Source organism: Neofelis nebulosa, chromosome 5 (genome assembly GCF_028018385.1).
Source record: "Neofelis nebulosa isolate mNeoNeb1 chromosome 5, mNeoNeb1.pri, whole genome shotgun sequence".
Taxonomy (NCBI): Eukaryota; Metazoa; Chordata; class Mammalia; order Carnivora; family Felidae; genus Neofelis; species Neofelis nebulosa.
Genome location: NC_080786.1, coordinates 88,916,495 through 88,942,448, shown reverse-complemented (window position 1 = coordinate 88,942,448; position 25,954 = coordinate 88,916,495). Strand labels below are relative to the sequence as shown.

The 25,954-nt window shown below is 44.5% G+C and overlaps 1 protein-coding gene across 2 annotated transcripts in view; it reads right to left on the bottom strand.

Moving 5' to 3' along the window:
• HEG1 (heart development protein with EGF like domains 1) overlaps nucleotides 1-25,954 on the bottom strand; it is a 91,149-nt gene that overhangs the window by 7,111 nt on the left and 58,084 nt on the right. For both annotated transcript variants that reach the window (XM_058731092.1, XM_058731093.1), the window contains exons 13-17: nucleotides 23,169-23,303; nucleotides 17,864-17,906; nucleotides 17,693-17,730; nucleotides 3,923-4,010; nucleotides 647-821 (exon numbers count right to left, since the gene is read on the bottom strand). In XM_058731092.1, the coding sequence (XP_058587075.1) occupies nucleotides 647-821; nucleotides 3,923-4,010; nucleotides 17,693-17,730; nucleotides 17,864-17,906; nucleotides 23,169-23,303 (479 nt within the window). The remainder of the gene's footprint in view (nucleotides 1-646; nucleotides 822-3,922; nucleotides 4,011-17,692; nucleotides 17,731-17,863; nucleotides 17,907-23,168; nucleotides 23,304-25,954) is intronic.

Below are 25,954 nucleotides of genomic sequence, written 5' to 3'. Positions count from 1 at the left end.
TTACTTTTCAGCTCAGGGTTGTGTTTGCTGGAGGGCTGAGGCAGCGCGATGGTGAAATGAACCAGGCAGCACATGGGAATAAGACAGGGGTTATTCAATGCAGGACAGAAGGAGCAAGGGTTCAAGGTAGTCTACCATCTTTCCAAACGATGCAGTCCATGGCTGGGTGCAGTCAATTATTGAAGACCTACGGAGTGAATACTCTCCTAAACCTCTGAGAAGTGCTTGTTGAGGATGACATTGAACTGTTCTCCTTATACCTGTTTCTAATCCCCCAGTTTTAACTACCCAAACCACAGGAGGTAAAGCATGTGCCAGGGCCACAGGCTAAACGTCACGGAATTTTCTCTCAGTTTCCAATCTTATAACTTAAAAGCAAATTCCGTAACAAGAAGGGTTACTGCTACAACCCCATGAAGGTAATGTGTTCTGTGGAAATATCCTTTATATCTTGATGTCAAGACTAATAGACAACATGCAAATAGATCGTAAGTAAACTGAATATTAAATTATGTAAATAAGAGGCTCATGCCACCATTTTCTTTAACCCTCAACTGACTGTAGCATCTTTACCACCAAACACAGTCCAGAGGGAATCGTCAGAGGGAACTGGAGCCTGAGCTGCACCAGGCAAAGGGATACGCACCGAGTAATACACATCCGTCATCTGGAGGAGGTTTTTGGTACTTCCATTCTCATGCATTTCAATAGCTTCTCGGCCCCAGTCTTGTGAGCGAGGGTTCTTGGGGTACTCAGCATAGGGAGACATTTGGAAATCCCCACTTTTGAAGATGAGTTTGCTTATGTCATTTTTACTCTTTCTGTGGAGTGAAAAACATTTGGAAATTTAAATGAATAAGTTCTGTAAAGAAATGATATCTGTGAAAGCACGTTCTATTATTTTAGAAGGTAAATTAGACTGAAAGCTACCATTATATTCTTCTGTAGATGTCCACTGAAAAATAGCATTATTATTATTTTTAGTGTTTGCCTAAAACAAGTGAAAATGCAATTAGATGCAAAAAAAAAAAAAGCAAAACAAAAAAGTCTTCCAACTCGAAGGGACAGGTTACCAGGGACAGAGAGGACAAACACAGCTGTAGTGAGGCAGACAGTCTCTTCTGGGGACAGAGGTTGCTGCCTCACGGTGGAGCCAGGGAAATCAGGGTCATAAATTCCCAGAATGCTGGCACCAAAGGGCCTTTAGGATTCTTCAGTCCAGTGGTTCCAAACCTGCCTGAGCACGAGAATGTACATGGAAGCTTCTAGATCACACCAAGATTTATTAAAAAGAGGAGCTCTGGGGATGAGACGGTTCTGGCTTTGCAAAGAGATGAGACTTGTTCCCCAGGTCACATTTTGCTACTAGCAAAGTGGGACTAGAGTTCAGGCCTCCCGCTTCACCAGCCAGTGCCCTTTTACCACATGAGGCTACTTCACAGACCATAAAAACAGGATATTTCACCTGCAAAAATGCCCACCTGTTTATAGTTCCCACACATATTCTTCTTTCAGCAGGTTAGGGAAAGCCCAGGATAAGTTCCCTACCTGTGAGGGTTCACTAGCTAGAAATGGTTGAAATATGTGTGATTTGGGGTGCCTGGGTGGCTCAGTTGCTTAAGTGTCAGACTCTTGGTTTCGGCTCAGGTCATGATCTCACAGTTCATGGGATCAAGCCCCGCATCAGGCTCTGTGCTGACAGTACAGGACCTGCTTGGGATCTTCTCTCCCTCTCTCCCTGCCCCTCCCCTTCTCTCTTTCTCTCAAAATAAATAAACGTTAAAAAAAAAAAAAAAAAACCAAGAAATATGTGTGACTCACTTATCGAATGGGCCTAGGATCAGACATTTTTAGTTACATTTGCCCTGGGTAAGATATTCTGAAGTTTCTTCCTTTTTACCTCACTTTCCTATAAATAAACTTTCTGGGAAGGCATGAAATGACTCAGGGTCATAAAACCAAATGTCCAGCATGTGGCTTAGGCGTTGTCTTTCCTTGCACGTTAAGAACAGACCTGCCACTGTGTTGCTCCCTGGAGGGCAGGGCGTCCGGTTTCAAACAATGACTTACTAATTCACAGTCACCTTCCTTTTGCCGCCCATGGTCACAGGCTGCTTCTCCAGGCGGTTATACTACCTGGTACTGCACCCTCAGCAAATATGAGACTTACGTCTCCTTGAGGTTTAATCCCTCTAGCTTCTAGTCTCATACCCAGGATTTTATTTCCACTCATAGTTTGTCTTTGATGATTTGGTGGTAACTTTGTAAATGACAGGCAAAGGACCATGTTCCCGAATGGGCAGTTAGGGTACACTGCTCTCTGCAGCCTTCCTAGAGGTGAAGGATATCTTAAAATGTCATTCATGCCAACGGTCAAAAAGATAACTTGCTATTTTGGGAAGTGCCATCCTTCTGTTGCGTCAGAGAAATTCCTGCCATTTATAATCATCTAAATCAAAGGTCATAATTTTCCCTTATCTGAATAGATAATCACTGAGAATCCAACTCCTTCCTTTCTCTTCCTTTTCCAGTAGAAACTCAATCACACTGGCTTCCAGGAGGCCCAGAGCCAAGCCTCGTGCTGAGCACCTGCTCACCCCATGTGCCTGCTACAAATTGTTTACTGCTAAATTATCTCAGGTAACCCTCTTCATCTTTGCTTCTAAATGTGCTCAAAGTGTACACACCAGTGGTTGTAGTATATTCAGACTTGTGCAACCATCATCACAATCAATTTTACACTTCCATCACCCCAAAAAGAAACCCCTTACTCCTTGGCCATTACTCCCCAGTTCCCACTCCCCCTCCACCCCAGCCCTAGACAACCATTAATCTACTTTCGACCTCTATTAGATTTGCCTATTTTGAACATTTCATATAAATGGAATCATATAGTAGGTGGTCTTTTGTGACTGACTTCTTTCACTTAGTATAATATTTTCAAAGTTCATAAACTTTATAGCTTGTGTCAGTACTATGCTCCTTTTGATGGTTGAACAATATTCCATTGTGTGGATATATCCCATCTTGTCTATCTATTCATCAGTTGGTAGATATTGGGGTTATTTTCACCTTTTGGCTCCTATGAATAATGCTGCTATGAACACTCATGTACATGTTTCTGTGTAGACATGTGTAGACACACATATTCAGTTCTCTCCATAGCTACCTCAGAGCAGAGGTGCTGGGTCAAATGGCAACACTATGTTTCACTTTCTGAGGAACTGCCAGACTTTTTCAAAGCCGCTGCACCATTTTGTGTTTCCACCAGCAGAGTGTGAGCATTCTAATCTCTCCACATCCTCACCAACATTTGCTATTTTCTTTCTTTTTTTTTTTTTTTAAATAGCCATTTTAGTGGGTGCGAGGTGGTCTCTAATGGCAATTTCATTTGCATTTCCCTAATAGCTAATGATACTGAGCATTCTTTCATGTGCCTCCTGGCCATATGTTTATCCCCTTTGGCGAAATGTCTATTCAAGTTCTTTGCCCATTTTTAAATTAGGTTGCATCTTTAATTATTGAGTGGTAGAATTCTTAATATATTCTAGATACAGTCCCTTATTAGACATAGGACTTTCACACACTTTCTCCTGTTCAGTGGGCTGTGTTTTCATTTTCTTGATAATGTTCTTTGAAGCACAGAAGTTTTTACGTTTGATGAAGTCCAATCTATCACTTTTTTGTTGCTTGTGCTTTTGGGTATTCTCTTTTAGTAAAGGAAATAAAGTCCCATGTGGTATCCTTTTCTTTGTTCAATGGCACTACCTATCAGGAATTTCCCTTTCTCCTTTTTTTAATGGTTCAGTCATACATTATGATTTAATACTGAGAACCACCCCAACCATTCTTTAACAGAGTAAAAACTGACCTGTGCTTAGCAGAGGCAAAGAGAAATAGAATGTGAACCCCCATCACTCACCGGCAGCAGGTAACAATCAGCGCAATGCCTAGAATAAGGAGAAGCCCGCCTCCTGCTGCTGCAATCACCACGGTGATCAGCTGATAGGCTAAACAGGTTAAAAAAGGATAAGTGGACAGGTAAGAGGTAATAAATAAATAAATGCATACGAAGGAGTGATTCCCTCCCCAGCTCATAGCTATCATCAGGCCTTAGCTGGGGACCTCACCTTTCATTCCTGGGCCCCTAGGAAGGGCTCCTCAAGGCCAGCACTGCATTTTCTCTGTTGGAGAATAGTACAGTATACTACCCCAAACATTCCTTGTTGGCATGCTTATTTTGAGCTGATTATTTTTGAGAAACTGCAACACAGGAGAAGCTCTGAAAAGAGCAGGAGTAACCCTCGGGTCGCCTGGGTGGTTCAGTCGGTTAAGGGTTTGACAGCTCTGGGGCCTGCTTCAGATTTTGTCGGCTTCCCCCTCTGCCCCTCCCCCGCTCATGCTCTGTCTACCTCTGCCTCTCCCTTGCCTCTGCCTCTGCCTCTGCCTCTGTCTGTCTCTCTCTCTCAAAAATAAAATAAACATTAAAGGGGCACCTGGGTGGCTCAGTCGGTTGGGCGGCCGACTTCGGCTAAGGTCATGATCTCACGGTTGGTGAGTTTGAGCCCCGCGTCGGGCTCTGTGCTGACAGCTCAGAGCCTGGAGCCTGCTTCAGATTCTGTGTCTTCCCCTCTCTCTGCCCCTCCCCTGTTCATGCTCAGTTTCTCTCTTTCTCTCAATAATGAATAAACATTAAAAAAATTTTTAAATAAACATTAAAAACAATTTTAAAAAAAAGAGCAGGAGTAACCCTTTTGTAAGGGAGATTTACATTAGAAAAGGGGCCTATGCCAGGAAGGCTGCTGTGACCAAAGATCATTTTTCAACAAAGAGAACTGGTCTTCCCCGCCAGGCAGCCTTTGTTGACCTAACATTTCCTCCTCTTACCTTCACCCGCTTGCCTTTGCAGCCCCTGAGACCTAGCCCTTTCCTTAACTCAGAAGGGTATATAAGCATCAAATATCTGGCTGCCTCTGAGCCTCATATCTTTGTGGGGTTCCTGTGTGTGCTATATAATTAAAATGGTTTTATTTTTCTCCGGTTATCTTTTACTGAGGGGAGGGAGGTACGGTTCTAGAAGGATAAGGGGGAAATTTTTTTCTTTCCCTACCTACACTGTTTTGAGAAGACTTATCCTTTCTCAGCCACTCCTAGAATGGTGCATGGATCCCAAATTCTACCTGTAGACCAGCCCCAATGTCATTTTCACTAACAGAAAACTAAAGGAGATGCATGAAGTCTTCAAAAACTGAATCTGTTGGTTTTAACAACTGTTCTAAGATTTTATCCTTCCTACTTTTTTTTTTCTCACTTAAGATGGGTGCATTTTATTATGTGTAAATTAGGCCTCCAGTAAAGTTGTTTTTTAAAAAAAGTAATGGAGAAAATAGAGAAACATTTCTTGACTACTTCCCACACTTTGATATTGTTTTTAAAGTTTTTGAATTGATGATGATAAAGTAGATATAAAAATTCTTTATTTGGTTTTAGGTTCTTACTTGATAAGACAAAAAGTAGGCAACCCTATATTATAAGAAATATTACTGGTCAACTAAGTCTAGAGTTCGGGAATCACTGCATGAACCATGCTAGGCACTGAGTTGTTCACTGAATACATACAAACTGGATTTAACTACCAGATACTAGCAGTCATATATGTAAGCACACATATCATATGTAATAAACAATATTAACATTTTAATTAATTGGTTTTATACCTGCATATTTCTGGCAAAATTACATTTTCAATAAAGTATTCAGAGGCACCTGGGTGGCTCAGTAAAGCGCCTGACTGCCTCAGGTCAGGATTGCACGGTTCGTGAGTTTGAGGCCCATGTCAGGCTCTGTGCTGGCAGCTCAGAGTCTGGAGCCTGCCTCAGATTCTGTGCCTCCCTCTCTCTACGTCCTACCCCTGCTATCTCTCTGTCTCTCGCTCTCTCCTAAAAATAAATAAACATTTAAAAGAAAAGTCTATTCAGTATTCGGATCGGTTTTTTGTTGTTTTGGAAATATAATTAAAATTGTGTTCCCAGGTTGTAAGGTGTAGGATGTTTAAAAAGGGCCAATAACCAGACTTTCTATAGTAAATTAAGACTGGAAACATGTTCTCTTGGTATTCAGGTAAAGTCAAAGTAATGTGCAGAGCTGACAGCAAGCAGACTGTGTGATAAAAGCAAATAGAAGCTATCCAACCACTTACCTATCATTTATTTAAATAAATAGCACAGAAACCTGATTATCTTGAAAAACCATCAGTATTAAGGCATATAGGAAGCAAAGGCAAACCACGGAATGAGCTAATCCTCTCCCACATCTCCTGACACCTGTATTCAAGTTTCACTTTCAACAAAATCTCTTGAATCTGTTGACTTTTCTTTGTCCCCACCAACACCACCCTAAACTGCCATCAACTTTTGACCAGGCAACGGCAACCACCTCCCAACTCACTTTCCGGTGCCCAGTCTTGCTCACTCATTTCAAAGAACAAGTCTGATCAAGCCGTTTCTCTGCTTTAAAATCCTACAGTGGCTTCCTTTGTTTCTAATGAAAGGCCGAAGTCTACTCCTGCTTCACCCTCCACACCAAGTTCGAATTTTCCCACTTCCAGCAAAATGAGCAGGCACTCATTTTAGAAGCCACCCTTGCAACTGGCGCAGTTGTGGCAGAGTCATCCTTGGAACAAAAGTTTTGTCTAAAAAGAAACACAGATGGGGGTGCCGGGGTGGTTCAGTTGGTTAAGCGTCTGACTCTTGATTTAGGCTCAGGTCACGATCTCATGGTGAGATCGAGCCCTGCTTTTTGGGCTCTGCGCTGACAGTGTGGAGCTTGCTTTGGATTCTCTCTCTCCCTCTCTCTCTGGCCTTCCCCGGCTCACTTTCTCTCTCTCTCTCAAAATAAAGAAATAAATGTGGGGCGCCTGGGTGGCGCAGTCGGTTAAGCGTCCGACTTCAGCCAGGTCACGATCTCGCGGTCCGTGAGTTCGAGCCCCGCGTCGGGCTCTGGGCTGATGGCTCGGAGCCTGGAGCCTGTTTCCGATTCTGTGTCTCCCTCTCTCTCTGCCCCTCCCCCGTTCATGCTCTGTCTCTCTCTGTCCCAAAAATAAATAAAAAACGTTGAAAAAAAAAATTTAAAAAAAAAAAAAAAAGAAAGAAATGTTAAGAAAGAAACAAACAAACACACACACACAGATGGAGTAGACCAGTGCTTCTTAAACTATCTGCTGCCAAAGACCAGTTCTTCTTTGTTGGTGATTTTGGGTATTGTTTTCAAATAAAAAAATACAGCCTCATTGACAATTCCTGCCTTTCCCTACAGGCACCAATCATGAACTTCCCTTTCTCCATTTTTTAAGGAGTCCTGTGGACTGGTTGTATAAAATAAAATAAAACTTTCATGCTTGGATGTCACAGCCATATCAAATTAACATAAACATTCCCAGGTGCTCCCTCTCCAGTTTTGTATTACTCCTGTCCTAGTCCAGGAACGGTCCACAGAACACATTTTGAGTAGCAAAGGTACAGACCAGCATTTCTCAAGCTTTCCTGTGCATCTGAGTCACCCAGAGGGCTTGTGGGAACACAGATGCCTGGTCCCCAGCCTGAGAGATTGAATTCTGTAGGTCTGGAGTAGGGCCAAGAAGAGAGATGATCTCTGGCAAGATTCCGGGGCATGGTGGTGCTGCCAGACTGCAGACCAGACATGGGGTGGCACTGGCTTCAACTGCACAGTAGAGAAAAGAACACTGTACTGAAAGCAGAGGACCTCACGCACATGAGCATAAATGGCTGGAAGGGGATCCACCAAAACATTCATAGAAGTTGGCGCTGCCTTGGGAAATCATGGCTAAACTTCTACTTTCCTCTTTGTGCTTTTCTATACTTCCCAAATGTTATTCACACACACACAGACACACACACACACACACACACACACTCACACACACACACACACAACCTCCTCTTTTGTATTTTATTTTTTTATTTTTAAAAAAATTTTTTTTTCAACGTTTTTTATTTATTTTTGGGACAGAGAGAGACAGAGCATGAATGGGGGAGGGGCAGAGAGAGAGGGAGACACAGAATCGGAAACAGGCTCCAGGCTCCGAGCCATCAGCCCAGAGCCCGACGCGGGGCTCGAACTCACGGACCGCGAGATCGTGACCTGGCTGAAGTCGGACGCTTAACCGACTGCGCCACCCAGGCGCCCCCAACCTTCTCTTTTTTAAAGCGTATGTTCAATGCTCTTTGGCAGTTAGGTCTTATTACCGGGAACTTGTAATGAGCTTATGGACAAGATAACCCATAATTTTTTCCCTCATATGTGCTATCAAGTGAGTTCATGAACTAAAACAGACCTTTTGAACTTAAGACTGACCTTGGATTTATGATGAGGCCACATAATGATGTACAAGAGCATGGGGTTTGAACAAACACCAAATATAACATTTACAGTTTTGTGGGTGTTCTGTTTATTTATTGCGGTGAGACAGAAGGCAATGAGTGCCGTCTTAGGCTTGTCCATCCCATCCTTTCTATTTGAAGAGATTCTCCAGAATGATGAACTTGGAATTCTTAGTTCTACTTTCTCCTTGACATTTGTTGATATTTTACAGCCTATCTTTTCTTTATTCTTTTTGCAGTTTGATCATAGGTTGATGCTGCTGTCGTTGTTGGGAGCCCATTGTGGGCTTGGTCTTTCCTATAAGCTACATTTGTCCTTGTTTATATGCTCATTTGGATGAAAACTACTACAGGACTGTTTAGGCAGCCCGTCTCTGGGAACATTCACACCCCTCATGTGCAGGTTACACTGGGGGTGGTTAGAGTGGGTTACGTTTGTGTTTATAGCACCATCCCTGGCCACAGCTGACTGGTCCAGGAGTAAACACATGATCCAAGTGGATCAGTCAGTTCCTTCCCAGGATTTGCAATTTGGTGAAGAGAGAGAGAGAGAGAGAGAGAGGGAGAGAGAGAGAGACAGAGAAAGAGCGCATACACGCCTTCTCTTTCAAAATGGCTGAACGGTGACATGTACTTGAAGCTGCCTGCTGAGTCTATTTTCAGTCATGTTGTCTGGGAAGGAGGGAAAGCCTGCACATGGACACACACAGCAAAGAGTGAAGGTGAGAGATAAAGATGGAGTCTTGTTAATGTTAGTCTGAAAAGCAAGCCCCTAAGCTCCAGCTGCTGTGGTTCCCCACAATTCCCTGCTTCTTACTCCTTCTGACCCTGGAATTCCATGACACACCCCAGGATCCTTCCACTAAACTGTCTTTTGTTGCTTAAGCTAGTGAGGCTGATTTACTCCAGAAGAACCTTAGCCAACTGTGATACTGTGATTTATAACAAGAAATATATATTTGGTCTTACCCCTTCCTGGCACAAAGTTTTTAAAACCCTTGGAATTTCCTAAGTGAAGAGAACAGAAAGGTGTCTTTTGTTATATTAAAGAGGTGACTTTTGGAAAGTGCCTGAGGATGGAGGGCTGGTTGCCAGGAGAATCAACCATGTGATTAGAGGGTTGGAATTTTCAGTTCCCATCCCCTGACCTCTGGGGAGGGGAGAGGGGCTGGAGGTTGAATTCATCAATGGCCAAAGACTTAGTCAATCATGCTGATGTAATGAAGCCTCCATAACAATCCAGAAAGACAGAGTTCACAGAGCTTCTGGGCAGATGAACATGCAGAGAGCTGGGGAGAGTGGCTCCCTGGGAGAGAACATAGAAAAACTCCCCAACCTTCCCTTGGGCCTTGCTCTGTGTGCCTCTTCCATCTGGCTGTTCATGAGTTACATCCTTTTATAATAAACCGGTGATCTAGTGAGTACACTATTTGAGTTCTGTGAGCCACTCTAGCAAATTAATGCAACCCAAGGAGGGTATTGTGGGAACACTGATCCACAGCTGGTTGGTCAGAAGTGTAGGTAACAGGCACTCAGACTTACAGTTGGCATCTGATGAGGAAGGGGAGACGGTCTTATGGGATCGAGCCTTTAACATGTGGGATCTGATGCTGTCTCCAGGTAGATCATGTCAGAAGTGAGTTAAGTGCTTGGTGGCATGGAAAAAACACACACGTCACAAATGGTGTCAGAATTGAACCAACCAGTACACCTTCTTTTAAAACTCTTGAGCCCATTACAGACTTTTCTAGGTGGCCACATTGTTGTATTTAAAAATTCCTTCAAGGGGCGCCTGGGTGGCTCAGTTGGTTGGGCGTTCAACTTCGGCTCAGGTCATGATCTCGCGGTCCGTGAGTTCGAGCCCCGCGTCAGGCTCTGTGCTGATGAGTCAGAGCCTGGAGCCTGTTTCAGATTCTGTGTCTCCCTCTCTCTCTGACCTTCCCCCATTCATGCTCTGTCTCTCTCTGTCTCAAAAAAATGAATAAACGTTAAAAAATAAAAATAAAAAAATAATAATAAAAATAAAAATTCCTTCAGCTATCCCCATGTTCCCCCTCACTGAGCTCATTAGTAATGCATGGTTAAAATTTTGCCTTTTAAATCTTTCCATTCCTCTTGCCTTCAGAATCTCTGTTCACAGCATTCTTTTTCTTGTCTGTAGCTTGTGAAATGTGTCTTTCTCACATCTATAGGCTGTATGTGGCCATACCCAAGAGGAGATACAGAGCAATATTCCCCTCTCCCAAGCCCTGCTTCCTTTCTGTTCTGACACTAAGTGAGGTCAGTCAAGATTGCGTGAGATGTTGGCTTCAAGGGGAATGAAATTTCCAGATGACTTCTGGACAATTAATTATCTTTTTTCGTTCCTAAGCAATTTAGTGCTGTCATCCTGGATGTTTGTTATGAGTAACTGACTCCTGCCAACACACAGCATTTCCACTGGTGTGAATCATTTTAAAGCCTAGAGTAATAATACAGTGAATGCACTACAAGATACTTTATACATTGGTCACCAGATGGTGGGATGGGTGGGAAGACCATGTAGATCTTTAAGTTGAATGTTCTGGTTTCACTGGAAGCAGAGAAAGAGGTTCATATGTGGGGAAAACAGGCTCTAAATCCTTGCTGGCCATGCTAGGAGGTTGGTGGGGAAGGAGTCTCTGCTGAAGGAACACAGGACCTTTGAACAGAAAGAATGCTCTACAAAAAGGCATGTTGTGAGGGGCACTTGGTGAGCTCAGTCTGTTAAGTGTCCGACTTTGGCTCAGGTCATGATCTCATGGCTCATGGGTTCGAGCCCCGCGTTGGGCTCTGTGCTGACAGCTCAGAGCCTGGAACCTGGTTCAGATTCTGTGTCTCCCTCTCTCTCTGCCCCTCCCCCACTCACACCCTGTCTTTCTCTCTCTCTCTCTCTCTCTCTCAAAAATAAATAAAAATTAAAAAAAAAATTTTTTTATTTTTTTTTTAACATTTATTTATTTTCGAGACAGAAAGAGACAGAGCATGAACGGGGGAGGGTCAGAGAGAGGGAGACACAGAATCGGAAACAGGCTCCAGGCTCTGAGCCATCAGCACAGAGCCTGATGCGGGGCTTGAACTCACGAACCGCAAGATCATGACCTGAGCCGAAGTCGGACGCTCAACCGACTGAGCCACCCAGGGGCCCCTAAAAAATATTTTTTTAAGGCATGTTGTGAACATATAAGAGGGATGGGTAAAAACGTCTGCAGCCAGACGTTTCTAATCGTCTAGGTAATCTAGGAAAGGTAATCTAGGAAAGGTAATCTAGGAAAATTATGCGAGTTCTATAATCACAAAGTGACAAGAACCACAAAATAGAAAAATGGCTTAGAGGATGGGAATATAAAAAAAGACATTAAAGAGGTAGTAAGAGGGGAATGGTGTATCTGCAGAGTAGAATCATAGTTATCAAAAGTGACCTTATAAAATGATGTAAATGAAAACACTGCACAGCTTACTAGACTTAAAAACAGGTTACAAAACAGTATATTCTGTTAGAAAGATGCACACATATGTACTTCTGGAAAGATACATAATACCAGTGCTTCTCAAAGTTTACTATGTGTATAAATCTGCACATTAATCACATTGAGGGGTCTGGTTAAAATGCAGATTCTGATTCCATAGGTCTGGAGTGGAGAGGCTTGAAATTCTACATTTCCAACAAGCTCCTGGGGGAAGCTGGCACTGCAGGTCCTGTGAGCCATGCTGAGTAGCAAGGGTAGATGCCAGGGTATTGACAGGGCAGTTTAGTAGGTGATGAGAGTGTTTGCTGTAGTTTCCTTCTTCCCTCAACTTCTACTTTCTAGTTAACTTGAGTTAAAAAATGAAAATTAACGGGCATGTGTTATTTTATATTACGAAAAAACAAAATTAATTTATCTTAAAAAGAGAAAAGAGGTGAAGCAAACCAAGATGGCATGGGAGGTGCAAGGAGGAGCCCGTGTAAAATCCAAGCAAAGGAGGAAATGAGGGCACCTGAGAAAAGGTAGAGCAGAGGGGAAGCAGGGGCATCTCTGTTGACAGTTTGTAAGATCATTCTGAGGTCAGTATAAGAGCTAGAAGGCAGAATTGTTAGGATCTGTGGTGTGAACAGGTGTCTGTTTATTGGACACGGAAGAAAATAAAAAGAAGCACAGTGACAGGTGCAGACTTGAGCTGAAGGGTGAATGCAGGGGGTGCAGGTGGCCCTACCAGGTGCTCCTGGGCCTGTGCTACCTCTGAGACGAACGGGGTTTGCAAGAAAGGCTTGTCCTGACCTCTCCAGCTTGAAGAATATTCTCTATGAGGAGCAAGAAGTGGAATCTGCACATAACTCAAAAGCTAACAGAAACTTTCAGAAAGGCAGGTCATAGGTTATGCCTAAACCCAGAATGTAGTGGCGTGGGATGACTTCCAGAAACGCAGGAGTGAGGGAATCTCAAGACTTGGCTAAACAAAGGTGAGCTCTCCAACTCATTGAGCTTGGGTGGATCATGTGCCCCAAGAAGTCTGCATAGAGAAGCATTTCTTGCCTGTAAAGAATCCAGCCTAAACCATAGCCCCAAGAAGGCACTCACTGTCATTGGTGGTGAGAGCAGAAGTGACAGCAGTGAGTGGTCAGAGTGCTGTTATTTGGCACAAAACACTGAGTGACGAGCCACATTCCACAAGGTGCTATCACCACAAATGGGGATGAAATTCAGGTGTTCCCATTCCTTAACCAACACTGAGGGCCAACCTGAGATCTCAAACAAAGGGATAGGTGGAAGGTGCTATTTATTATCAGCCACTGTTGACTGCTTTGCAACACTAAAACAGATATCAAAATTGTACAGTGATATTCACACACCATCAAGGAGTTAACAAGTCACCAACACAAGGTGGCTGGAAGCGGGTCATCCAGACAGAAGCCTGCCCTCTGCTGGACATAATGATAACAACTTGGATGAAAGCGGAAGGAAAAGAAGTCTCAGGATCAGAGAGAAATATCCTGGCTACTTCCAAGACCCCACAAACATAAGGGGAAGACACAGGAACTTACAGAACAATCAATGGATATACGGGTATATCATCTCCAGACCTGTATAGTCTTTAATGATCTCTGAAGAAAAAATCACTAAATGCCACTTAGAACAATGCCCTACAGTTCACATCCCTTTCCCCAACCCTTTATGGGGCTTTCCCCTATATCCATTTTCCCTCCTTGGATCACTCTTCCACTCACTGAGAAATCAAAGCATTTTCTGGTAAAGCCTATTTAGGGAGCTGTTTGAGCAAACGGGGTTTGAAGTACTGGCTCCTGAGAGGCCTGTCAGGACCAGGAGACGCCAGAAGGATGTGGCAGATGGCGTCTCCTACTTCCTGCTCCCTGGCTTAACCCCAGAGCCAGCCACATCTCCACACTCCTCACCTGCTTTCCTCATTCTCCCTTTGCCATCTGATGGGGTTCTATTCAAATAAGTTTCTTGCACATGTGATACAACTCTACTGTATCTTGAGCCTTCCTCCTTCCCTCAAATTATTCTAAAACCATCCTCTATGACATTATCTAAAGCTTCTCCTTTTCTAATACTTACAGTGTCTTACAATAAGGTTTACAGGCTCGTGGTGCAATCGCCACTGTTAGCTCTAAATCGTCTCTTCTAAAGAACTATATGTACTCTTTAGTTCTAGTATTCCATCATTTGGTGAACACGTCTCAAATTATCGTAAATGTTTTGTCTGACTACTTAGGCTCCTTCTTTCTACACTGAAAGTTCTAGGCTTTCTTCTGTCTATTTTCGTGCGCAAGCTACTCCATTCTCTGATCAATTTAAGAGTGTTCTATGGCTTGGTTCTGGTTTTAAGTGAGGAGTGAGATTCACACTAGAAAGTGAACAAAGATAATTCTGCACCCCAGGCAGCCCCTGTAAAGCACAGATACCTTCCTGAACACAAGCATAAAGATCCTGAACCCAGTTGACAAAGCTCGTCTAAATAGCGATTTTTATAAAGGGACATATACTGCTATCCACACTGTTTTACATAGGCCAACAAACCTCAGAAAAAAAAAAAACAAAGACAAACAAAAACAAACCCAGAAAACAAAACAAAACAAAAAACCAAAACAAACAAAACCAAAAAAAACAAAAAACAAAAAACAAACCAAAACACAACAAAAAACAAAAAAACCCACAAAAAACAAAAAACAAAAAAAACCCTGAAGCCCCCAGTTACGGAATGGATAGGTCACAGGAATAAAAGGTCCAGCATAGGGAATATAATCAACGGTATTGTAATAGCGATGGATGGTGACAGATGGTCGCTACACTTGTGGTGAGCACAGCATTATGTATAGACTTGTAGAATCGTTATGTTGTGCACCTGAAACATTGCGTGTTGACTGTACTTCAATTAAAAAACAAAAACAGGGGCGCCTGGGTGGCGCAGTCGGTTAAGCGTACAACTTCAGCCAGGTCACGATCTCGCGGTCCGTGAGTTCGAGCCCTGCGTCAGGCTCTGGGCCGATGGCTCGGAGCCTGGAGCCTGCTTCCGATTCTGTGTCTCCCTCTCTCTCTGCCCCTCCCCCGTTCATGCTCTGTCTCTCTCTGTCCCAAAAATAAATAAAAAACGTTGAAAAAAAAAAAATTTAAAAAACAAAAACAGGGGCGCCTGGGTGGCTCAGTCGGTTAGGCGTCCGACTTCAGCTCAGGTCACGATCTCGCAGTTTGTGAGTTCGAGCCCCGCGTCGGGCTCTGGGCTGACGGCTCGGAGCCTGGAGCCTGTTTCCGATTCTGTGTCTCCCTCTCTCTCTGCCCCTCCCCCGTTCATGCTCTGTCTCTCTCTGTCCCAAAAATAAATAAACGTTAAAAAAAAATTCAAAACAAAACAAAACAAAAACAAAAAACTAAAGTCTACTTTTTTTTTCCTGAAGATCTAATTGGCTTTATTAAGTGGTTCATGAGTCAGACAGCATCCAATCCCATCTAGGAAGTAGAGAGGAGTTCAGAAGCCCATTTTTTCAAGCACTGATATTTAAAAATAATTTTTACTATTTTATAATTTTTAAAAAGCATAATGTATGATAACTCCCTCCTCTTGTTAAACTGAGTACACCTGTGATACTGCGATATACTAAGAAATTTTTATTTGGTCTACACTCCTGGTTCTTAGCCTAAGAGCTTCTAAAACCCTTGGAATTTCTGGATGAAAGGGGTGAGAGTTACACCTTTTGTTATTCATTCGGAGCCTTTCTCAACCACACCTCGGTTTATGCTAATGAAGTAACCCTCCAAGGATGGGGGCTGGTTGCTGGAGGAACTTAAATCCCACCTCCAACCTCCAATGGCCCATGACCAGTGATATCATTTATTGATACTGCGTACTGGAACTCCCCCAAAACCCTAAACAAGGAAGTTTTGAGAAATTCTGCGGTGGTGAACACTTAAAGGAGTGGGGAAGGTGGTGTGTCCAGGAGGGCATGGAAGCTTCCAGCACCTTCCCCTATACCTGCCTCTGCATCTCTTTGGCTGTTCCTGAGTTGCATCCTTTATAATAAACCGGTAACATTAAATAAATTTCTTACATACATGATACAACTCTACCGTATCTATAAATTCTGTAAGCTGTTCTAGCAAATTACTGAACCTGAGGAAGGGGCCGTGGGAACCTCTGATTTATAGTTGGCTGGTCAGAAGTCCCAGAGGCCTGGACTTGGGATTGGTGTCTGAAGTAGGGGCAGTCCTGGGACACAGAGACAGTGTCTGACACTAACTCTGGATAATGTCAGAATTGCTTGGTGTGAGGAAAACCCTGACACATTTAGTGTCAGAAGCTTTGTAAGTAAAAAACAGTTCATAATAACATGGAACACCATTTGGTGTGTGATGACTTGGGTCCATCATGATGAATATCTGTACTTAAGTGGTTTTACGGCATGATGGTGTCCTTAGGGATTACTAAATAAGATAGGGTTGTCTACCTCTCCATGGCCTCAGCTTACTACTTAAAACACACACACACACGCACACACACACACACACACACACACACACAAAACCCTAAGTCACATTAATTCTGTGAACTCCTCCCTTTGTTCTGTATGACTCTATACATATTGGCTTTAAGCAATGCTTCCCCAGTCTTTCTCTTAGGCTATTTACTGTAACCTCTTGCTAGTTTGCAGTCAGGATAAAGCCAATGCCCAAATCACCAGTAATCGTAGATGGATATGTAATTCTAAGTCTCTAGACTCTGGCCTTGCAAAGTGGCTCCGTGCTGGGCACACCAACATAGCTTTATGTCAGTTAAGTATTGAATTTGTTTTACTTTATTATTTTAGTTTATTGATTTATTTATGCTCAAAGAAAGTGCAATAATGAAACTTTCTAATAGAAAGCTTTATATGCAAAGAAAATACCAGTGACGACATAAAATGTCAGGTATACTACTGGGGAACAGGAACTGGGCACTTTTATACATATTAAATAAAGTCATGTCTACTTTTGGTCTAATAAACTTCGACTGTGTATTCATCTACAGAATGAGGGACAAAGCTATCCTAAAATAAAGTACTGAATGTTATTATTCCTATTGTATCATATATCCAGAATTTCCTTCAATCATTTCTCAGCTCTCCGGATCACAAAATGTCAGTGAAAGTGATCTTAAATAAGTCGCAACTGCTTTTCTCAAAGAACAGAACCCACCCTCCTTACTGAAGCCTGACCCGATTTTCTCGATCAACTGCTATCTTCTCTTGGACTCTTGCTTCCACCATGGATACTGATTAGAGTTGAAAGTCTCAGGCTGGCCATCAAACACCAGAACAGCGTGGTCCCTTTCTCCTCTGCCAAACTAAGCCTCCACTCTGGCTTCCTCTCCTTCTGTCCTCAGCCACACCACACACATGGTCCCTGGAACACCACCAGCCCAGGCTGCCCCAAGACCTTCAAGTTGTTCCCTCTGCCTGGATTCCTTCTCCTTCTCCTTCTGCCAGTTGAAGTCTTCCAAAACGTCCAATTCCATCCCCTCCAAGAAATACTGAGGAAGCTCTTCTATTCTCCTGGGCGTGCTCTGTCCTGCCTCCTACCTCCTACCTAGCTTCTTGTATTAACACTCCACTGTCAGGGCTGGTCAGGAATGTATTCATCTCCTCCGCCAGACCTGGAGCCCCTGGAGAGCCCTCCACTTTCCCCACACCTCCCAGCATAGGGGCTGAGAGGAACCAAGGGAAGGGGAAGACATACACCCTGTGCAGGACAACAACATTGGCCCCGCCCACACGAAAATCCAGACCATTGCATACTCACGGTTTCCACAGTTGAGACCACCGAGCCCAAATGGGCAACTGCAAGTCAACAAAGAAAAAGAACAAGAATTACTTTCAAAAGTCAAAAGAAGTAATGGGAGGCAATCTACCCAAGTAACTTCTAAATAAGGCCTGTCACAAATGCATCAGAATATATGAGCACAGAGCCTACCTCATACAGGTTTCATTTTCAAGCCTATATCCATCTTCACATGCTGAAAGAGAAAAGGGAAATCCATGAATATGTCCCTTGACTTCCTTTGGCCCAAACTGACAGTTAGTAGACACCAGTCCCTTTAAGTCTCCAAGAATATTCTAGAACCAGAAGCCTACAAATAGCTTTAGAATTGTCTAGTACCTGCCAACTCAACCTTTTATTTTACCACAGAATTTTCTTAACCTTTTAGTGGCTCTCACTTTCCCATCTATAAAAAGGGGATAATAACAGCAATAGTAGTATCTACCTTGTAGTTTCTTGGAAGGAATTAAATAAAATAAGGCATGTGAATGGTTTAGCACAGTGCCTGGCACATAGTTATCACCAAATAAATGTTTGTAGTTATAATTATTATCCAACCAACGTAATTATTTTTGGAAGTTTTCTGTGGCCCCTGTGTTACATTCTTCCACATACACACAGACAAATGCTTTGGTTTCTTTAATGTAAGTCAAACCTTTAACTTGCTGCTGCCCTCACTGACCCCTTCCAAGAGGAAGTAGGAGCTGTGACATCCTCTGGGACATGGTCAGGGTGGAGCTCACCCTACCATCTGTGCAGGGGATTCTGGACATATCTAGATGAGTGCTAATCAGCACATCACCCAAGAACATAACTTTGAACCCTCTGGTGCTGCTGCTCATGGACTGAAGGGCTGTGGCCCAGCCATTCGTGGGGATCAGCAGTTTCTGAATTTATTTGATCATGGAACACTACAATAAGCTGACAGAACAGCATGAGCTATAACGCATGCTTGGATGGAAGCAGACAATAAAAAATGGCCTCATAGTCAAATTCATTGCTGCAAGCAGTGATAGGAATTTGATTCATGAATAATGTACGATATACTGCATAAAAGATGACAGATAAGAAAAGGTACACAGCATAGAGCAGCAATCCCTGGACAGACAGCACACACGCTAATGGTAAGATGTGAGTGTCGGCAGCATGCACGGATCAGGGGGTGCATGCCCTGTGGGCTGGGACAGGAGGTCTCTCACAGGCGTCCTGCATCCTCTGTTACGTGTAATAATTAGTGTGTAATAATATTAACTTACGTAGATGTGCCCAATGCTGTTCTTCCTTCTGTTTGTTTAATTTTTAATTTAATTTTTTTATTTTTAGAGAGAGAGACTGTGTGAGCAGGGGAGAGGGGGCAGAGGGAGAGAGAGAAAGAATCTTAGGCAAGTTCCATGCTCAGCGCAGAGCTGGACACGGGGCTCGATCCCATGACCCTGGGATCATGACCTGAGCCGAAATCAAGAGTTGGATGTCAACCGACTGAGCCACCCAGGTGCCCGCTTCCTTCTGTTTTTAATGTTAGATGCTAAATGTTTCTAGCATCTATTTTGTTGTCCTAGATTATCGAGATATCACTAGAGTTTCGTAGAATAGTTCAGAAAACACTGCTCTAAATAATCCGCAATTCTTTTATAGCAGATCATTAGAGTTGTCACCCTGGACTGCGCTGTTTTGGCTCCACAGAACCACTTTTCCTGAGCTCCATCCTCTTGTAGTAAGGGCTATTATAAGCAGCAGCCCTGGGAAGGCCCCCAGTATCTACTGCAGGATGTCACGGGCCACACTGCCACAACACCACACAGTAACCTCTTGATGAGGACGCCCCAAAGAAATTTCTCTTGGGCCTTGGGGCCTACAAAGATGGGGATGCTTCTGAACGACTGTACTTTGTTTTATGAACCCTGACTCTCTCTAAAACCGTATTTCTCTCTTTGCCTCAGTGTCCAGAAAGCTCAGAACTTGAACGAGTGGCCTACCTTTAGCAAACATGCAGGACTTTACAGCATATCTTTCTGCATATTCACTTTCCTCTAGCTTCAGCAAAGTAGTAGCTTTATTTCCACTTCAACCTAATTTATCTTTTAAATTAAACCTTATTTAGTTTAAGTTTAGGCTTTTTAGTAGGTGCTCCCAATCTTTTTTGCAACAAAGTAGGGCATGATCATATTCCATTTAGGGGAGGAGGAACGAGCCCCTTCCCCACATCTTGGGACACCTCTGAGTTCGCTGCTGGCCTTACTCAGGTGGGGCCTTCTTAAGGAACAAGCTGAGAACTCCTGCTTCCCTGGGCACGGAAAGCACCATCCCTGGCAGTTTTCATGCTACAGTGGTTTGTGGGAGCCGGGAAGCCACTCCTGGGTACTCCATGGCTCTTTCTCCAGGGCAGCTCCACGGGGACCGCTGGCCTCCCTGTGACTCATCCCCATCCATCTCAGCACTGAGGCAGGCTGATGTCACAGCAGTCTGTTCTATTCTGAACACTTCTTCCCGGAAATGTTTTTACATCAAATCTACCCACCCAGCCCTCCTCTGCTGGGTGGGAGCTTTCCATCCTGTGGCTGTCATCCTGCCAGACGTAACGTCCATCTGTTGCCCAGGCTGTGAGCTGATGGGTTGGGCTGTTTTCACTCAGCCTCAGAAGTGGCCTGACTTCCTGGTGTAACGATATTTTTTCTTTACTTCGAATGGGCTCCTTTGGTCATTCACCAACGACAGAGTGCCACCGTGGGCCTGGTGCTATTCTAAGGCGTTCTTAGAAAGAAAGCTCCAGTGTGCCTTAGGACCCAGCTCGTCATCTCCACACCCTAGTAGGACTGACCCGTGGAGCACTGGAGACAATGGAAATGTGGCAACTGCTAGTGTGTATGCCCAGATTGGGTTTCCCCTATTGACATGGAACATAAGCCAATTCAAGCCTCCTGGCCCTTGATAAAATAAGCAAGTGGTGGAGTCTTCAAGACTCTCTTGTTACCAAGCTCTGGCATTTGTGTTCTATCATATTTGCTACCCTATCATCCAGTTGTTAATTCAACAGACACTTGTTAAACCCCACAATGTGCTAAGCATATGGTAAACACAGTTCTGGCTCTCCAGGCACCTGCTGCCTGGTGAGAGAAAGAGGCCTGCATGGCAGAAGAAAGCTAAGACACCTATGGGAAGGACACCTACTTCAATTTTGTATGATGCTTTGAGCGTCTGGTAAAGACACTGTGAAGATATTTCATGGGAGACATTAAGAAGTGCATACATACGTACAACAGAGAACAATAGAGTCCTGCTAACGTACAGATTTAGAAAACACACCTACATACCTCTCTTCCCCATTTATCTGGGGACTGACCTTGGATGTGAAGTGTCCAAAAGGGGACTTTTTTAAAGAAAAAAATGTGTTTATTTATTTTGAGAGAGACAGAGAGAGAGACCACGAGTGGGGGAAAAGCAGAGAGAGGATCCCAGGCAGGCTCTGAGCTGTCAACACAGAGCCCAAAGCGGCTGGATCTCAGGAACTGGAAGATCATGATTGTAGCTGAAATTAAGTGTCAGTTGGACTGAGCCAGCCATGCTCCCCAGGGACTTATTTTAAATACCCCAGTGCTCCAGCACTAATGGCCAGAAGATGTCACTACAATCCATCAGAACCCGGCCAACGGGGCTGTGCCCAAGGAGCTGCCGAAGCCATTCATCAGAGGCTTTCATCTGACGGATGAAAATCTAAGCGACAAGGATACTGCAGAAACCGAGGCTTTGTGGGGCCTTGGCAAAAAGCCCGAAAGCTGACCAAGGTTTCCTTATGCTGCATCTTAGGTCATTACCTGATAAACATAAGGTTACTGAAGCCTGTATCCCTGCATTTGGAAAGTCTCTGACGGCCTTGCTATTGCTAATGCTAGTCTGTAAGCGACACGATTAAATTGCTGACTTGGAAACAAAGGCAAGTGGCTGGGGCCAGCGAGAAGCAGAGGTGGCAGGGCTGGCTGTCCTTGAGGCTGTGGGAAACTCCAGAGACTCCACACGCCGGTGCCACCACTCCTGCGCGCTCCACTTCTGCCCACTTTGCCTTCCCTCCTGCCAGCTACACAGCGCCCCAGCACATGGATTTTAGCAGAGGTCACCTTCCCACATGCCGCGGGACTCAATGCCCCAGTTTCCAAGAAGGGCCAGGAACACATGGCATGAAACCAGGTAAGAGGGAACTAGGAAGCATCATCTTTTTGTATCACAGGGGCAGATGGACATGTGCTGAAAAGCGCTGCAAGGCCGTCGTGCCTCAGGACTGCTGGCGGGCACACGGGGTCAGCCTCCCCTTCAAAGCCCACCACAGGGCTTGCGTGTGGAGCAGAGGGGGTGCACTTTCAAAGCCAGTGTGTGTAAACCTAAGTCAGAGGGTCTGAAGCTCAGGACGACAGCACTGCCCCGAATGTATTTTTATCCTCTCCTGATGGAACGAGCCCTCTACTGGGGAAGTCCTGATAGAAATAAATGACAAGGTCACCTTTCCCCAGTATGTGACTTTCACTCAGATTCCAGTACATCTGTCACCAGTGGGTGTTGGCCAAGCAGAAAAACTGTGTCATACACATTCTAATGTGGTACAACGCTTAAAACCACACCGTGGCCTTTATATTGTTAGTTTTCCTGGTGATTACAAATTCTAGCAGTCGTTTGTAAGTCAGGGACACAGTGCTCTGGACTTGAATTAATTTTACTTTAAAGTAGTATTCTTGCCATGCATTTACTGAGCATTTTAGTTCAAACTGAATGGATTTAAGTCTCACCTACAAGGCTAGCAGGATTAGGTTTCTGCCCTCACACCGTTCATGAAACCTTTAAAACTGGAACTCATTAATTCAGCCACATCCTGGGTAAAAAACAAGGGCAAATGCTGATGGCTTTCAAAGTACCTCCATATACATTGCTTTCTTCAATCCCCAGAATATCCAATGAAGCATCAGCATACCCATTTTGCAGAAGAGGAAACCAAGGCGCAGCAAAGCAAAGTGTCTTGCTCAAGATGATACATGATCCATGAGGCAGAGTCGGCTCTGATTCTCTTGAGCCTCAGCAGTACTTTGTCTACTAGGCCACAGCTGCCTCTAAAAGAGACAGGCCCGACTCCATGCCTGTGTTTCCATTTTCAAAGATTAGCAGACAATAGAATAAAGCTTTGGAAATTAAAACAACAATTTTCCTAACTTCCTCTAAAAAAAAAAAAAAAAAAAAAGGCACTGCCATAGGCATTCCATTCTCTCTTCTTTTCCTTTGAATTTGATTGGCCAGACCCGTTTGCGCAGGTCAGAGATAATGCTATTATTCCAAGGAGATAACGCATTCAATCCTGCTGTGAGCAAAATAACAAGAACTAGTTACCCCTAGTTTAGAACAGTCACACCTAGAGCAGAGAAAAACATCTTCCCTGTCCCTGCATGGGCCACAGAACCCTCGGGAACCTTGCTGGTACCTCGGCAGGAGTGATCCATCTTGTTGAATTGGAAGTAGCCTGACTTGCACTGGCATAGGGCGACACCATCCAGGTCAGTGCAGATGGAGGTCTCCTTGTCACATTCCGGAGTCTTCCGCTTGCACAAGCTGCCCGCTAAGATGAAAAAACAAAACAGTGAAACAAAACAAGACCTCCTCCACTGCAAACCTCAAGATACATCAACTTTCCATTTAAAGAGGCTCTGAGAACAGTTTCTGAAAAGTGCCTGGTACAATTCTCCTTTCAGGGGCCCGCCTTTAGCTGCCTTGGCCACTCCTTCCCTGTGTCAGCCCCAAGCCTCTGTACTCCAGGTCACACCGCATGCCATGGGACAGAGGACCCAGACAGAAGAAACAGGGTGCTGTCTCCGACCCCGGCAGCCACCGTAAATACGGCCCTCGGTGCCATGGTGTCTTCTGTGCCTGCGTCCTAACAGACTGCGGGGGAGAGCCAGCACTGAGCCAGGAAACATGATCGTGTCCTTCTTAGGAAGCCGTGAGACTCAGACCTGTCTCAGCGGAGGCACAGCTCTGGGTCTGCTCTGTGTCTACATGACCTAACGGGAGGCTGTGCACTCCTCTGGCAGGACAGCTTGCTGCCCACAGACCTATTCCAAGGGTCGGTGTGGAAGACAATCTGCTGCCCCGGCACTGTGGTGTCATTATGTTTCCTGTGTCCCCACTACACTGGCCATTTCTTGGGGGTTACTCATCTCCGGGGCTTCAGCACCTTGCACAGGGATGGTCACACACAGTGCTCAATACATGCATGCTGAAGGTGCTTCAGGTCACCAGTCACCAGGCCATCACCACGGGAGACAGAGCTGGGTAGAGGAATGTGTCTTTCTGGCTTGCTACCTCCTTCCCTTTAGGGCCTTATTCTCTACATGTGTATCTACTTGGCTTGTCCAGCTCTGGGCATGTGGGCCATGCTCATTTCATGGATGACAAAGAAATATCTCCTTGTTATCAAAAAGCACTCATTGTTGGGCATGTGGCATTCTCTGAGGCTGCACACAGTAGACCCTCTCTGTATACATGAGACACATAATGAGGGCACGTTCACTAAGACATGCCTGACTAAAAGGCACATGTAAATGGGGGCACACAGTAGAACAAAAACGCACAACTAACTGGTTAGTGGACAGTAACTTCTTCACAGCCAGGTATAGAGCAAGGCAGGACTGACATCTGCTCTTGCTGCAGGGAGGTAAGAGCAAGTTCACGACCGGGAGAGCTGCCGAAGGGTGATGTGTACACTGTGCAGTGAGGCCTGGTCTCCCCTTTCCCATCTTAAGGAAGACACCAACCTATTCAGAAACCAGGTACTGGTTCTTACCATGGCAAAACTGCCCCGACCGTGGTGATGTGAGCTGACACCCACACAGGGTCCCCACAGCCGCCTCCTTTTCTGAGTCCTGAGAGCTTGGGACCTAGGGGACAGCCTGGTCACAGGGAGGCGAGCTTAGGACACAGCCTTTAGTTTTCAACACTGCATTTCCTGTCTTTATCATTGGAAGCTGGTGTGCTAAATCAAAACTCAGCTTGTGTGTGCGATAGAATTTCCTTTGTTTATTGTGAAAGTTGGTATTTAAAAGAGAAAAATAAAAAATGGAAAATCTCACCAGACAAACTATAAAGCTGGCATCAGAGAGGTACCAAACGCCCACAATTCGTCGTCTAAACTTTTGGAAAGCTTTGCCAGTCCTCAAGCTTTAATATAAAGGAATACTTCCGGGGTAAAAGGCTGGCGCTAGCCTTGTCCAGTAGCCAGACTGAGTTGCCTGGCCTGATTAGATATTTTCTGGAAGTCAATGTCACATTTTCCTTCCATCCTGCCCATTAATCCAGCCTGCTGACAACTACTACTCGCCCTGCTGAAGCAACCCTTCCCTACAACGAAGCAAAGAAGCCAGGCCTTGCCTCTGCAACAGTGGAGTTGCTATCCTAAAAATCCTTAAAGAACATTCTGCCATAAATCCATCAAATGCAACCACATATAATCCCATTTTCATTTTAAGCCTGGCGATGTGATTTTTCTACATCCACAATTCCCATGGTCTTTCCTGGGCATAACATCCGCCTGACAGACAATGAGAACTTATGTAAATCTACAGCTGAGACACTCCTTGGGGGATTTCCAAAGACTCTAAACCTCTGGAGGCATTAGAGCTGCAGCTCTTTGGAAGTTGAGGAAGTGGACATTTTGCAAACTGCAGGGTGAAAACCTGCCTTTGCAAGGGCAGCGTCCAGAGTAGCCCAGCATACCCATGTGTTGGAAACACCCAAATATCAGAACCTGACAGCTCCTGCCTGTCAAGGCTACCTCTCCAGCACTCAGAAAGGGAGCAAAGAGACAGAGTTGGGTATGTTGGCAAAGCCAGGAGAAGAACTGGGAGGAAAACCAGAGAAGTGAGCCTGTTTTCAGCCAAGAGGCATGGCTGCCTTTGTTTTCGAGGGCTCTGGAAGGAGAGGTACAGAATGGGGACCAGAAGCACATGTAGGGGCAAGAGGCCATGTGAGAAATCCTCTCAGTTTTGCTGTGACCCTAATGCTGCTCTAAGAAAATAAATAAATAAAATCTAAAAAAACAAAACAAAGAATGGGATCTCAGCAAGGAAGCTAGGAAGCTAGGGGCTTTCCCATAGGCCACATCCAAATAAGAGAAAAAAATGGGGTGAGAGTGGGCAGGCCTGCCATGAGCAGGATCTTACAAATCCAAGTATGTGGCCACTTGATTTATAAGACATGAAACACACTTACTGG